This window comes from Benincasa hispida, chromosome 1, assembly GCF_027475165.1.
Source record: "Benincasa hispida cultivar pf3 chromosome 1, pf3_genome.v1.1, whole genome shotgun sequence".
Lineage (NCBI taxonomy): Eukaryota > Viridiplantae > Streptophyta > Magnoliopsida > Cucurbitales > Cucurbitaceae > Benincasa > Benincasa hispida.
In genome coordinates, this window is record NC_143478.1 from 87,475,087 (window position 1) to 87,487,339 (window position 12,253).

Consider the following 12,253-nt stretch of genomic DNA (forward strand, 5'->3'; position numbering starts at 1 on the left):
TTAAATACTTGCAAACTCAAAAGAACATAAGTAGAATGCATGCACGGTGGATATCATTCATACAAAGGTTTGACTTTGTGATCACACATCAAGCGGGCAAAGAGAACAAAGTTGCTGATGCCCTAAGTTGAAAAGGCCTATTACTCACTGTTTTAGCCACAAAAGTGACTGCCTTTTCCCACCTCACAGAATTATATGAAGAAGATGAGGATTTTTCAGAAATTTAGTACAAACGTACTAACTTTTTACATACCGAAGACTCATTTTGGATGGATTCCTATTTAAAGGAGAGCAACTATGTATCCCTCATACTTCTCTTCGAGAAGCCCTTCTAAAGGAAGCTCATGTGGGAGGCTTGGCTGGATACTTTGACCAAAATAAAACATTTGAAACAGTATCAACTCAATACTATTGGCCACAAATGTGAAAGGATGCAAATAATTTTGTGAGAAGATGTCCTATATGCCAAATAGCCAAAGGCACTAGCTCTAGTTCAAACGCTGGCCTATATCCTCCTCTGCCTATACCTACAACTATTTGGGAAGACTTATCCATTGACTTTGTGCTCGGGTTACCTAAAACGCAAAAAGGATTTGATGCCGTCATGGTCATAGTAGACCGTTTAAGTAAAATGGCCCACTTCCTTGCTTGTAAGAAGACGAATGATGCAGTGTATATAGCCAACATCTTCCGAGAGGTAGTCCGACTTTATGGAGTTCCCAAATCAATTGTTTCCGACAGAGATGTAAAATTTCTTGGCCATTTTTAGCGTACCTTATGGAAGAAGTTGGACACTCTTCTTAAATTTAGTACCACGTTTCATCCTCAAACTGACGGCTAAACAGAGGTCACTAATAGAACTTTGGGAAATTTAATCTAATGCTGGAGTGGTTCAAGACCAAAATAGTGGGTTATGTCCCTTGCACAAGCTGAATTCGCTTTCAACCATATGAAGAATAGATCAATGGGAAAATGTCCATTTAAGATAGTATATACTTCAACCCCTCGATTGACATTTGATCTTGCAAATCTACCTACTTGTGTGGATGTCAGCATTGAAGTTGAGAATATGGCCGAAAGAATAGAGAAATTACATAAAGTACATGATCACTTGCAAAAAAGTACTTCATCATATAACGAAGCAAGAGACAAGTCACGAAGAGTAGTTGAATTCCAAATAGCAGATGTAGTAATGATCCATCTTCGAAAGACGAGGTTTCCTACGGGAACTTACAACAAGTTGAACGACAGACAAATGGGGCTGTTCAAAGTACTAGAGAAATATGGATCAAACACTTACAGAATATAACTACCAAATGACTTACACAAACCCTATCTTCAACATCGCATACATGAAGCCATACTTTGCTACGGATGACTTCTGCTTGGCAGAATAGAAGTCCTCGAGTATGAGTCTAGTCCTAGGGGGGTGGAATATGATGTACAACTAGTTTTATAAAGCTGATAATTGTTAGTTGTTTACAATATCTGGTTTAAAGTTTAGTTAGATAGCTTGTTAATAATTAGTTGGACAGATTGTTAGTTATTTTGATAACTGCTTGTAATAAACTTTTCCTATAAATAGATATCACCTCCCCATTGAAGGGAGAGTTTTTCATTTTTTTTTTAAAAAAAAAAAAAAAACCAGTCTTTAGTTTACACCAAAAACTGCCTCTAGAGTAGAAAATCCATTGGAATGTTGGATAGAAAGTTAATATGGGATGATTTAAAACAATAGCAGTGACTGAGACACTTGCCTACATTATGTTTGAAAGAACGATGTTGTGCCACATTGACTTCTTTTCTAGCATTCAAAAGGATTTTACTTAAAAGAGTAATTTTGAAGGGTTTATGAAAGGTCAAGAGTAATATTGCAAGTTTTGTAAGAAGGAAATGTCAAAGTTCATAAAAGGTCATGAGTATTCTTTACAATTTAAGCCTTATTTTAAAGTACGTACTTTGTATATTTTCGAAGCTTATTTTATAGTCGTTGGAGTTTTTAGTAGTCCATATATCCTCACTAAAAAGAAAGCTACCTCCTCATTATTCCTACTTAAATTTGGTATGCTGCGTGGGCATTGGAGTGGGGGATATCTGAACTGCAAAAAATAGATATGAGAAGCTATCAATCAATAGGATGAAGGTTATGTTCTTTGATTTTTGGGATTCAAACATGTATTCATTACATGGCTACTTTCTTTCAATGTATAAAGATTAATGATTTTGTTCTTTTGGTATATGCAACAGGTAATTTGGAGCTTTTGACTTACAAAGCAGCATGCGCATGCCATTTGTATGGTAGCAGTTTCAAATATGCGGTAGAGGTTTACAACCTTTTAGATAAACAAAACGACAAGGACTTGTTTTTGTTCTTAAAGAGGCACATGAAGAATTCGTTTGGACTCCATTTTAAGTTATAACTGAGTTTTCCTTCCCAAAATCATTATTATTATCATTACCATTATTTAGTGCATAATCATCTGTATTTTTTTTCAAGTGTCACGAGGTTATTGCACTATTCCAACCGTGTGACGCTGTAATTCAGACTGAATCATGGTTAGCTTAAAGCTAGTACATTTGTGACACTAAGTATCCCATTGGAGAAACAATTTTCACCCCACAAATAAAATATACTCGCATCTTTTGGAATGGTGGTCTCAGTCTCGTATGGATCATGAATGGGATCATAGTTGTACAACTGGTTTTTTCGGTTTTCACTTATTTGGGATCTCTAGGGAGGTGATCAAGTTGGCCATGGTAGCATTTTGTTGAGTCTATTTAAAAATTCCAATTCATAGGCCACAAACGAAGGAAAGGAAGTAAAAATTGATCACATCTTATCTTGTTTTATGTACTTCTGTACAAAACCTGATTTCCACACTAAATTGAAGTTGAATTTCGTCCTTTATATACTTCACCTTATTCTTTCAAACAAGATTTTTTTATTACCTTTTCAATATATAAAGTTCTAATGCAAGTGAGTAATCATTCTTTGAATCGGTTGAAAAACAAGAAAATTTACCATTTTCTTTCTTACCATTTTCTATCTAGATTCTGTTTTTTTTTCCTTTTTTTCTTTTTTTCAAATTCATTAAGTCTGGTGAATTTACACCTGTAATCCTAATATTGCAGAAAAACATCATTTTTATGTTCAGTATATGCATAATTATATTAGAAAAAGATAAAAATGTTAATAAATATAGCATTTCATATTGTAAACTTTAAATTCATTTTTAATAAATATGGCATTTTATATTGTAAACTTTAAATTCATTTTTCTTAAAAATTAAAATATGTATCATATAATGTATTATAAGTTAATGATACTACAAAATAACAATTATATAAAAATTTCAACATAAAAATATGGTCATAGATTAATAATTAATAGTTCATATTCAATTTAATATTTAGTGGATAACTACAATTAGTTTATAATAATATATTATCAAACCAATTTTAAATAATTATTTAAACTGAAATCTAATTTCTAAATCAACTACCAAACACTTAATTACGAACATAAAATGTACCTCTAATTCCATGAGGCTTTTGTTTTTAACTAAGTTAAGCTCAACTCCACATTTTATTTCTTGTTCGCTCAACTCCACATTTTATTTCTAGTTCCTAGTTCTCTTGCAATTCAAGAGAAAAATTGAACTTAGCTTAAAAATACTTTTAAACAATAATATATTTAAAATTATTTTCATATTTAATTTTTAAAACAAAGTTTAAAACAATAAAACAACACTTCTATTGATGTTTTTCAGTAATCAAATCCGAAAACATAGTTTAAACATCTGAGCTCTCGGAAGCAAATACAATCGTATTACTTCAATTGCAATTTCAATCTCAAGCTGTCCCATTTACAAATGTGACCATCAACAATCCAACTGCTATTGATCAATCACATGATCCTGCAAAGACGCATAATCTTTCAAATTCATCAAGTGTACATAATTTGAACAATGTGCCTTAGTTACCAAGTCAGTACAGCACAAAAGATAAAGAAATAAGTCTGTACAATGTATTATAAATACAACAGGATCCATATTCTGGAAGCCAACAAATAAATGAGCTGGGCAGTTACTTTTTAAGTCACATATATAATATATATATATATTTATATGCAAGTACATATACAAAAGTCAACAAAAGATCAGCTAACTGCATTGATAGATAGATGAGTTGTAAGGAACAGGATACAGAGCCTCTTGATTCATGCTCTGATCGTCGTCATTGTTCCTTTCTGTCCGTCACCAGTGCTTCTGATTTGCAGATGGGACAGACATTCTTGACAAGCAGCCACTTCTTCAAGCAACTTGCATGGTACTCGTGTCCGCAATTGAGCGTTCCAACTTTCTCGCGGTTCTGATAGTGGTCCTGTAAAACCAATGTAATTTCAAATGAGGACCACCAAACTTGCAAGATGAAACTCAAAATCAGAGATGTAAACAGATAAGACACTTTATCTTTTACCTGGCAAATGATACAGTAATCGGCATCCTGATCCAAACTTGAACCCTCCTCCTCCTCCAGATTAACGACCGTTGCAGATGCTATATAGCTCCTCGTCTTTAGTTGAGTTTTAATGATTTCCTCTGTCAATCCAGTGCTGACATTACCGATTCGCTCCCCTAAAGCGAGAAGTTCCTGCATAAGCACTTTTCAACTTCAACGCTCCATATAAAGAAGTTTAAACCACCAATAAAAAGCGATCTGTTATGTACCCTGTATTTGATTTAAATCCATGCCATCTCCATACTAAATCAATAAATCAAGTCATTCTAGCAGCTAAGTTGCATCAAGATTAATGTGGGTCACAGTAACATGACTTTGAAATTTGAAGGTATACAAAACAAGGTCCAGTGTTTTCAACACGCTAGCCTACACAGCAAGCGCTAAGACATGCCTCCTGGTTGCTTAGGCATCATTAAAAGAGGAACAGCTTCACCAAAGCATTCACCATCTTCACATTTCTATTACCAAACCATTTATTCATTACGCTGCATGCACTAATCCACATGATGGTTGGTATGTTTTAGCCAAACGATATCTTTTTCACATTTCTACTCCAATCCTTCGCTTTTTGCTTACCCCTTCAATTTCAGCTTTTGATTTTAACCCGGCAACATCTTCTTCGTTTGTCAATTTTGACCTTCAATTTAGTTTAGCAATTTCTTTCTTCTTTGTTCTTTAATACCTGCTGCTGCTTAGAATTTAAATTTTGAAGGTTCAAATTCTAATTTGACACTTGAATTTTTAGTTCTGTTTTAGCCCTTGAACTTTAAGACATTATATTTAAATCTTTGACCTTTGGATTTTGGAGGGGGGGGGGGGGGGGAAGAAACTATATTGGTCCTTAACGAGGATATCTGTAAAATAGTGATGAATGAAAATGAAGGGAACAAAATGAAATAACTATTTATGCGAAGTTTGAGGAGTGAGGACTAAAACAAACCAAATAATTGAAAGTTGAAGGACAATAACAAATAGTCTTTAAGTTCAACTCAAAATTTGAGGGTGGGAGATTTGAATCTTAGACTTCTTGGTGGGTGGTACATGTCTTAACCAATTGACCAATTGAGCTACACTTAGGTTGACCATAATTTAGAAACCAAAGCAAAATATGTAAAAAAAATTTAGAGACCAAAATAAAAATTGTACCTTTGAATAATTTTCATAAGAAGTCTTGCTTGGTAACACCTAACTACATATGCCTAGTTCTGTAATGTCATAAAACAAGATTTTTGATCCAGAAGAAAAGAGTTCAATTGTTTTAATGCAAAATTTACTGATTTTCATTCGAGTAATTTTTATGTCTACATGCACAAAAATGATAATCTAAAAAATCTAACATTCTAGCTGATGTATGAAGCGTCGATGCACTCAGTACGTGTTCAGAATTACAATCAATAACTTACCTCATAAGACATATCCTCTATATCTAATCGCATGTCCCTGTGATGGTCAACTAAATTCCCCACTTCGTATAAGTCTGGAATCTCCAGTAATGCAACTTCCTGTAAATACCAGTTTGCTAATTCGTAAGCTACTTCTGACTAAAGAAAGGAATGAACAGTGATGGCGTAATTACCAACTATGGGTCAAAAACTGAGAAGAAAGAAGTGGTATATAAGGGAAAGAAGTATTATTACATCAGCCTGCAAGAACCTCAACTGAGGAATGTTATGATGTCTAGTTGTAGTGTCAGCAGCAACACTCGCTCGTGGAATCCGGTGCAGCCCATGACCAGTAGGTGCAACTGCTCCTGTTTGCCTACGCCCTATCTCCAGACTATGAGGATTCATGGTTCCATATGAAGAATTCAAAGGAAATCCATATGAAGCTGCTGTCACTTGGGGGTAGAACTGGAAATTATGGCCTCTAATTCTTTGCACAACGGCAGATGGGTGATTGTGAATGTGGTGGCCATGATTAACGGAAGGATGTTGGATATTTCTAGCATTCCTGTTCCCGGCTGTTTCATGATATCTATGCACACCCAAATTCATGGTTTCCAACAAACCTCCGTTTGTATTAGTTCCTGTTAAATATTATAACAGCAGGCTTACATAAGAGAATTTCTTCACATTTCAGTAATGTATTATGTATATATATGCCACCTTAACTTGGCTCAGTGTTTCACCAATTATTTGCACAGTCAGAAGCCATCACATGATACATAAATTTTTGGATATATGATCCCTAAAGTTCATAACCATTAGAGGTTGAGGTGTAGTTTGGAAATTTCTGTTAAGAGAAACCATTAGTTATCTTTATCTTTTAAATATTGAAAAGCTGTTTGGATGGTTAACTTTTAAGGGTTGTTTGGAAATGCTGTCAAGAGAAACCATTAGTGATCTTCTAAAACAAATTCTTATCTTTTAACTATTAAAAAAACTAATAATAAAATAAATAATGGGCTTTCAGATACCTTCTAATACCATGTTCTAGTTATGGCCACAAAAAGAGGGGAAGAGCATTCTGTCCACGTAGTCCTACCCTAATTTGAAACAAGAATAAATATAGGAAAGCTACCGTGCATAAAAGGTGCAGTAGAGGTCTGGTTCCAAGATGAAGCACTTCCATTGCCACAATTAGCCTGTAAGTGTTGGTCCAACCAGAAAGTAGAATTTGCGGGCTGAAGGTGTTGACCCCTATTATTTCCAAGAGTTGAATGATTGTGGTCAGGTGGTAGAAGAGAGTCACGCCTAGTTCCACTTGATCCACTTCTAACACTAGTCCGAGGTCCACTCCATCTACTCTGAGGCGGAGGGAAAGATGATGCTTCCACCATAAGAACCTCATCGGGAAGCCTTGAATTTGATAAATGCACTGAAGAACTAGTGCTGGCCAGACCGTTCAATTGTTGAACATTCCCAGGAATCCCTTCTGTAATTTTTCTCTTGCGTGGATCGCTAATTTCATCCAGAAAATATGTATTCCTACCATAGCCATCAGAAGAATTTTGAATGACCCCATAATTGCTAGAAGATGGCAACTGGTCGGCCACATTATGATTTAGAGGTGCAGGTAATAACCCATTACTTGATGGCGGAGTAATATAAGAGTAATAATAATTTCCAGGAGCTGCAGTATTTAAACCTAAACTATGATGATGTTGAACACTACTGTATTGATTTAAACCATGTAACATTGAACCATCATAAGGATCAGGAAGATAATGTGCCTCAGGATTCGGTGCATTCCCTGAAGCTGTAACCATAGAGTGCATACTTTGCTGAGGGAAGTTAGATGTGCCTGGCAGAATGACGGAGGGCTCAGCATGAATATAATTCTGACCTTGTCGGTCCATTTCTAAATCAACCATCTGACTGGTGCGTGGTATTCTCTGCCTCATGTTGATAATGAAATTTAATGATATAGGTCTATTTGTCTATCTGCTCATGGACCAAAAAGAATAATATTAAAGAAAAGCTTGTACTGGAAAAAATGATAAAGCGGATATTGAAAAAATGAAAGAAAATTTCATTATGAGAAAATTGGACAACTTAATATTAATTATTAAAAAGCATATCTTCACTTAGAAAATAGTATTTTAAAGACACAAGAATATCATTCACTACTCCTAAAATAAGTCCCAATACAATGTTGTAAGAACCAAAATCTACCTGATTCCAATCAACGAAATTTTTATAATACTCACAAATGACAAAGCCATGAAAAGCTAGAAATATGTTGTCTAACCCTACAACATTTGAAGTCTACAAAGTTGAAAAATATTTCAAATCCCAGATAGGCATTCCCAAGGTAGAAGAAAAATATTTCATATTCAGACAAATTGAAAGATGATTAAACCGATGAAAATATAGTTTTTCAAAAGATGAAAAGATTGTTAGAAGAAATAATAATATCTTAAAACTTTCAAACAAGCCTAAAGAATATAGATGACAAATAAGTCTGAAAACAACTACTATTGTCTAATAGTTTAATAATTAATTATCAACATATGCATTAAAATCTGAGTTGAAAATTTCAACTAAGGGTTGTAAAATATCCTTGATATTCAGAAATATTTAATGGAATGATCTGTAAGGATATTCCCTTACTAATTCGTATTTCAAGCTGTTCTTAACAAAATATAGAGGAAATAGTGTTCCATTCACAAAAGAAACAGTAAACTACATCCAGCAAGAGGGCTGCTCTCTCCCACCAATGAACTAATGTGTTAGGAACCAAGGTGGTATGGGATGTCCTTGTCCTACATTGGTTAGAATGACATGACCAATGTGGTACTTAAGTGGCTTGGCTCTCCCACTCCAATAGTTGGCTTTTGGGGTGTGGTTCTCCAAGGTGCTTAAGTACCTAGCATAATGTTCATACACAAAACTCAAGATAACTAATCCCTAAACAAATAGATGCTTAAATACAGACATTCCCCTGAGAACGAGCTCCCTGAACCACAGCCAACTACACCTTTGACAGGGGTGTAATTCCTTTTTTGCCTCTCTTGTACACCTTCTTAATGGGAGGTCTGGCACGATCATTTTAAGAACTAACATTAACACCCATAAACCGGGATTAAAATGTTAAAGTTCAGTAAAATTGTTTGTTGTAAAACTTTTTAGTTCATAAACGAAAAAAAAGTAGGGTGGTGGAGGCAAACACATCTTCCTACTAAAGAACTAAGGGTGAATGAAGATGGAAAAATATAGCAAAAAAGGGTGGCAGAAATTAAGGGATAACTGGGCAAGCATATCTATTATTTGAAAAGAAAATGTAGAAGACATATACGATGGCTCCACCAAATAAGATTGTTTTTGAAGATAAAGAATTGAAGGATGCTTCTATTGTAAACCAAAATAATAATATCAACAATAAATAATAAATAATAATAATAATAACAACAAAAACAAAAATGAACTTATGGATATGGATTTGGATTAATGCAATATAAAAGAAGAAAATAGAAAAAGAAAATGAAAGACTAACCTACATGAACTTTCTAATCTGTGGAAGGAAAAGTAACAAGATGGTAGAAAGAATATATTGATATGTAGGTAGGTTTCACGTTGTTTATGTTTATTCGAATTATCCTAACAGTGAATGAATAATTTCATTACAGCTCCCAGGTGCAGAGACCGAGAGTCCACTTTTCCAATAGCAAACGCACCCCCTTTGCAGAATTTCAGACCAATACAAATGACAGTAAAAAAGGGGGGGGGGGGGGGGGCGGAATCCCCTCTTACAACACCCTCAAAGCCTAACTTAGATATCGAATAAGAAAACCACAATTGAAAGATGTACCCACCCATTCAAACATATGGAACCAACGTCTACAGAGTAGCCCTCGCCACATAAAAACTCCAGGAATAATCTGAGTTTAAATACTAAGGAGATAAACTAAGCATAAACATAAACTTAGTCCACCTATTCGAACTCCTGCAGAGAATCTGATAGTATAGATGTTCCCCTCTACAGCCAAGCATTCAATGATCTCTTAAGGAAAAGTCACAACACCGAGATTAATGTATCAGTGATCATGATTCAAAAAAGAAGCATCAGAAATAAAAGTAAAAGGTAATTAAAAAAAATTTAAAATTCCTTAGGCAGAACTTTACTTCGGTGAAGGTATTTTGTTCAGTAAATCTGAGCTCTCTTCTATTAACCTGCTTCTTTCATATAGAAAATGTTGTATATTGTCATTCCAACCCCAGCGCTAATATCCAGATTCCAATCATCCATGCGAATACAAACCACCATATATGGGAAATTTCTAAGCAATCAAAAGAACAAAAGATACAAAGAATCATAGCAGATACACCTCAAATGATAACAATACCACAACCAGAACCCATAGCACATTTAAGATAATCTAGCTTCAAGTTGTCAAGGTCGGTAAGAAGAACCCATAAAAAATTAATTGACGAAAAGTTCAATCAACATTCTCACGATTAACATACTGCTAATAGAACTCATAAAACTTTTTCTTCTAAAAAAAATTCCCAAATACTTCCTCGGTTCATAATAATAACCATATCGTACTTGGGAAAGAAATAAAAAATAATAAAACCCACAAGAAAATAGATCGCAAAATTCCACGGATTTCTTCGCTAATATTCAACGTTCCCACCAATCCAACAAGGGAAAAAAACAATTCCCAAGAAAATCTGGAGAAAAAGAAAAAAAGAAAAAACGCTCTCAAACCAAAATCCCGTACCTTGGAGTCATGAACAAATTTTGTGATCAAACACGTCTAAACTTGAAAGACGATTATAGCCGAGAGAAAATACCCAGAACAATTTAATCGGTGATGCCTGGAAAAAACCATAGGAAACACCGAATTTCATTACCGGAATCGGAGCCAAAAAGAGGATCGTAATCAAACATTAAAAATCCACAAAAATCCATTACATCAGCGATGGGAAAGAACCCTAAAGCTCAAAATTAGAACAATCAAGGCAAGAAATAGCAGGTGTTGTTAAAAATCAAAATCAGAATGATAAATTCAAGTACGAAAGGGAACGGGAAGGGAACTGACCGGAGCCAAGATTGAATTTTTTTTTTTTCCGGGAGAGAGAAAGAAGAGAGAGAGAGATGATCAATGTCTTTTTCTTTTTTATCGCTCGCTCTCCTCTAATTTCTGTGCATACATTATAACGAACACTTTCTTTCCTCTCTTTTTTCCTCTCTCTTTTTTTCCCCCAACTTTTCCCCCTTTCTTTAACCGTTAAATTGCTGGGTCCGTGGGTTTCCTGTTTCTTTCCTCTTAAACAAACAAAATAAAATAAAATGATAGAAAAAAATGCCTTTTTTCCCCAATTACGAGTCTAGTTTTTATCTAGTTTCTGAATTTCAAAATCTTACCTATTAAATTTTAAATTTGATTTCAATTTAATTTTTAATTTTTAAAATATTATAATTTTATCTTTAATTTAAGTTTTATTTCAATTTAGTCTCTAGGTTTTTTAGATTTACATATTTAACCTTAATTTTCAAATACTCACTTTTCGTTATTGCCATTAATATCTATTAATTAATTTACAATAGCTACCAAGTGAAATTTTAAATTCAATTTTAATAGTGATGAAAGTTAGTGAAGTTTAATTAATTATAATTCTTATATTTTTTTTAAGTTAATTAATAGACATTAACACACTAAAGAGAAAAAATGTATTTAGTAAAAAATTGAGGTTAAAAATGCAAATCTTGAAATCTAGACACAAAATTGAAACAAAATACAAATCTCGATGGTAAAATTAGAACATTTTGAAACATAGAAACAAACTTGAAACAAAACTTAAAACTTGAGAATTAAATGTGTAATATTTTAAAATTTATGAATCAAATATAAAATAAACCCAAAATCTAAGGACAAAAAAACGTATGTTTCCCAATGATAAACTACAAACTTAGCATGTGTTTGGGTTTGCTTTTGGGAGAGGTAGTGATTATAGAAAAATCCTAATTTGTGTTTGGTAAAACAAATTTGAATTAAATATGTTAAAATCACTTTTTAAAACGCACGTTAATTTTACGTTTATTTAAAAACAGTATCCTAGTGGCTTTTAAACTCTATATCAATTAGAGTTTTTAATTAATATTTAATTTTCAATTTTATACTTTCAAAATGAGATTTATTTTATATATCTATTTATTTCTCACCTATTCAAATCTATTTTCTAATTTTCATGAGTTGATTACATCAATTTTTTTTAAAGTATATCATATTAATTTTTTTTAAGAAAAAATAAAGCTATTCTTCTTAATATTTAAAATTGATTTATAA

General features: G+C 33.5%; 2 protein-coding genes across 8 annotated transcripts in view; one reads left to right on the forward strand and one right to left on the reverse strand.

The window, feature by feature from the left end:
• LOC120073019 (TAF RNA polymerase I subunit A) overlaps nt 1-2,649 on the forward strand; it is a 63,077-nt gene extending 60,428 nt beyond the window's left edge. For all 3 annotated transcript variants that reach the window (XM_039025578.2, XM_039025586.2, XM_039025595.2), the window contains one exon: nt 2,248-2,649. In XM_039025578.2, the coding sequence (XP_038881506.2) occupies nt 2,248-2,420 (173 nt within the window). In that variant the 3' untranslated portion in view covers nt 2,421-2,649. The remainder of the gene's footprint in view (nt 1-2,247) is intronic.
• Nucleotides 2,650-3,912: 1,263 nt separating this feature from the next.
• Nucleotides 3,913-11,210, reverse strand: LOC120080751 (RING/U-box superfamily protein). 5 transcript variants are annotated; one of them, XM_090317458.1, is made up of 9 exons: nt 11,006-11,173; nt 10,685-10,781; nt 10,086-10,240; nt 9,895-9,961; nt 7,042-7,904; nt 6,159-6,547; nt 5,925-6,023; nt 4,480-4,653; nt 3,913-4,383 (listed from the first exon to the last, which is right to left on the reverse strand). In XM_090317458.1, exons 5-9 carry the CDS (start codon nt 7,862-7,864, stop codon nt 4,237-4,239), a joined length of 1,632 nt encoding a protein of 543 aa, XP_090173584.1. In that variant the 5' UTR covers nt 7,865-7,904; nt 9,895-9,961; nt 10,086-10,240; nt 10,685-10,781; nt 11,006-11,173; the 3' UTR covers nt 3,913-4,236. The 5 variants fall into 5 exon arrangements, with proteins under 5 accessions (XP_090173584.1, XP_090173579.1, XP_038891310.2 ...); XM_090317453.1 differs by having other exon boundaries at nt 9,776-9,961; XM_039035382.2 differs by lacking the exon at nt 9,895-9,961 and having other exon boundaries at nt 11,006-11,204.
• Between the last annotated feature and the right edge of the window lie 1,043 nt (nt 11,211-12,253).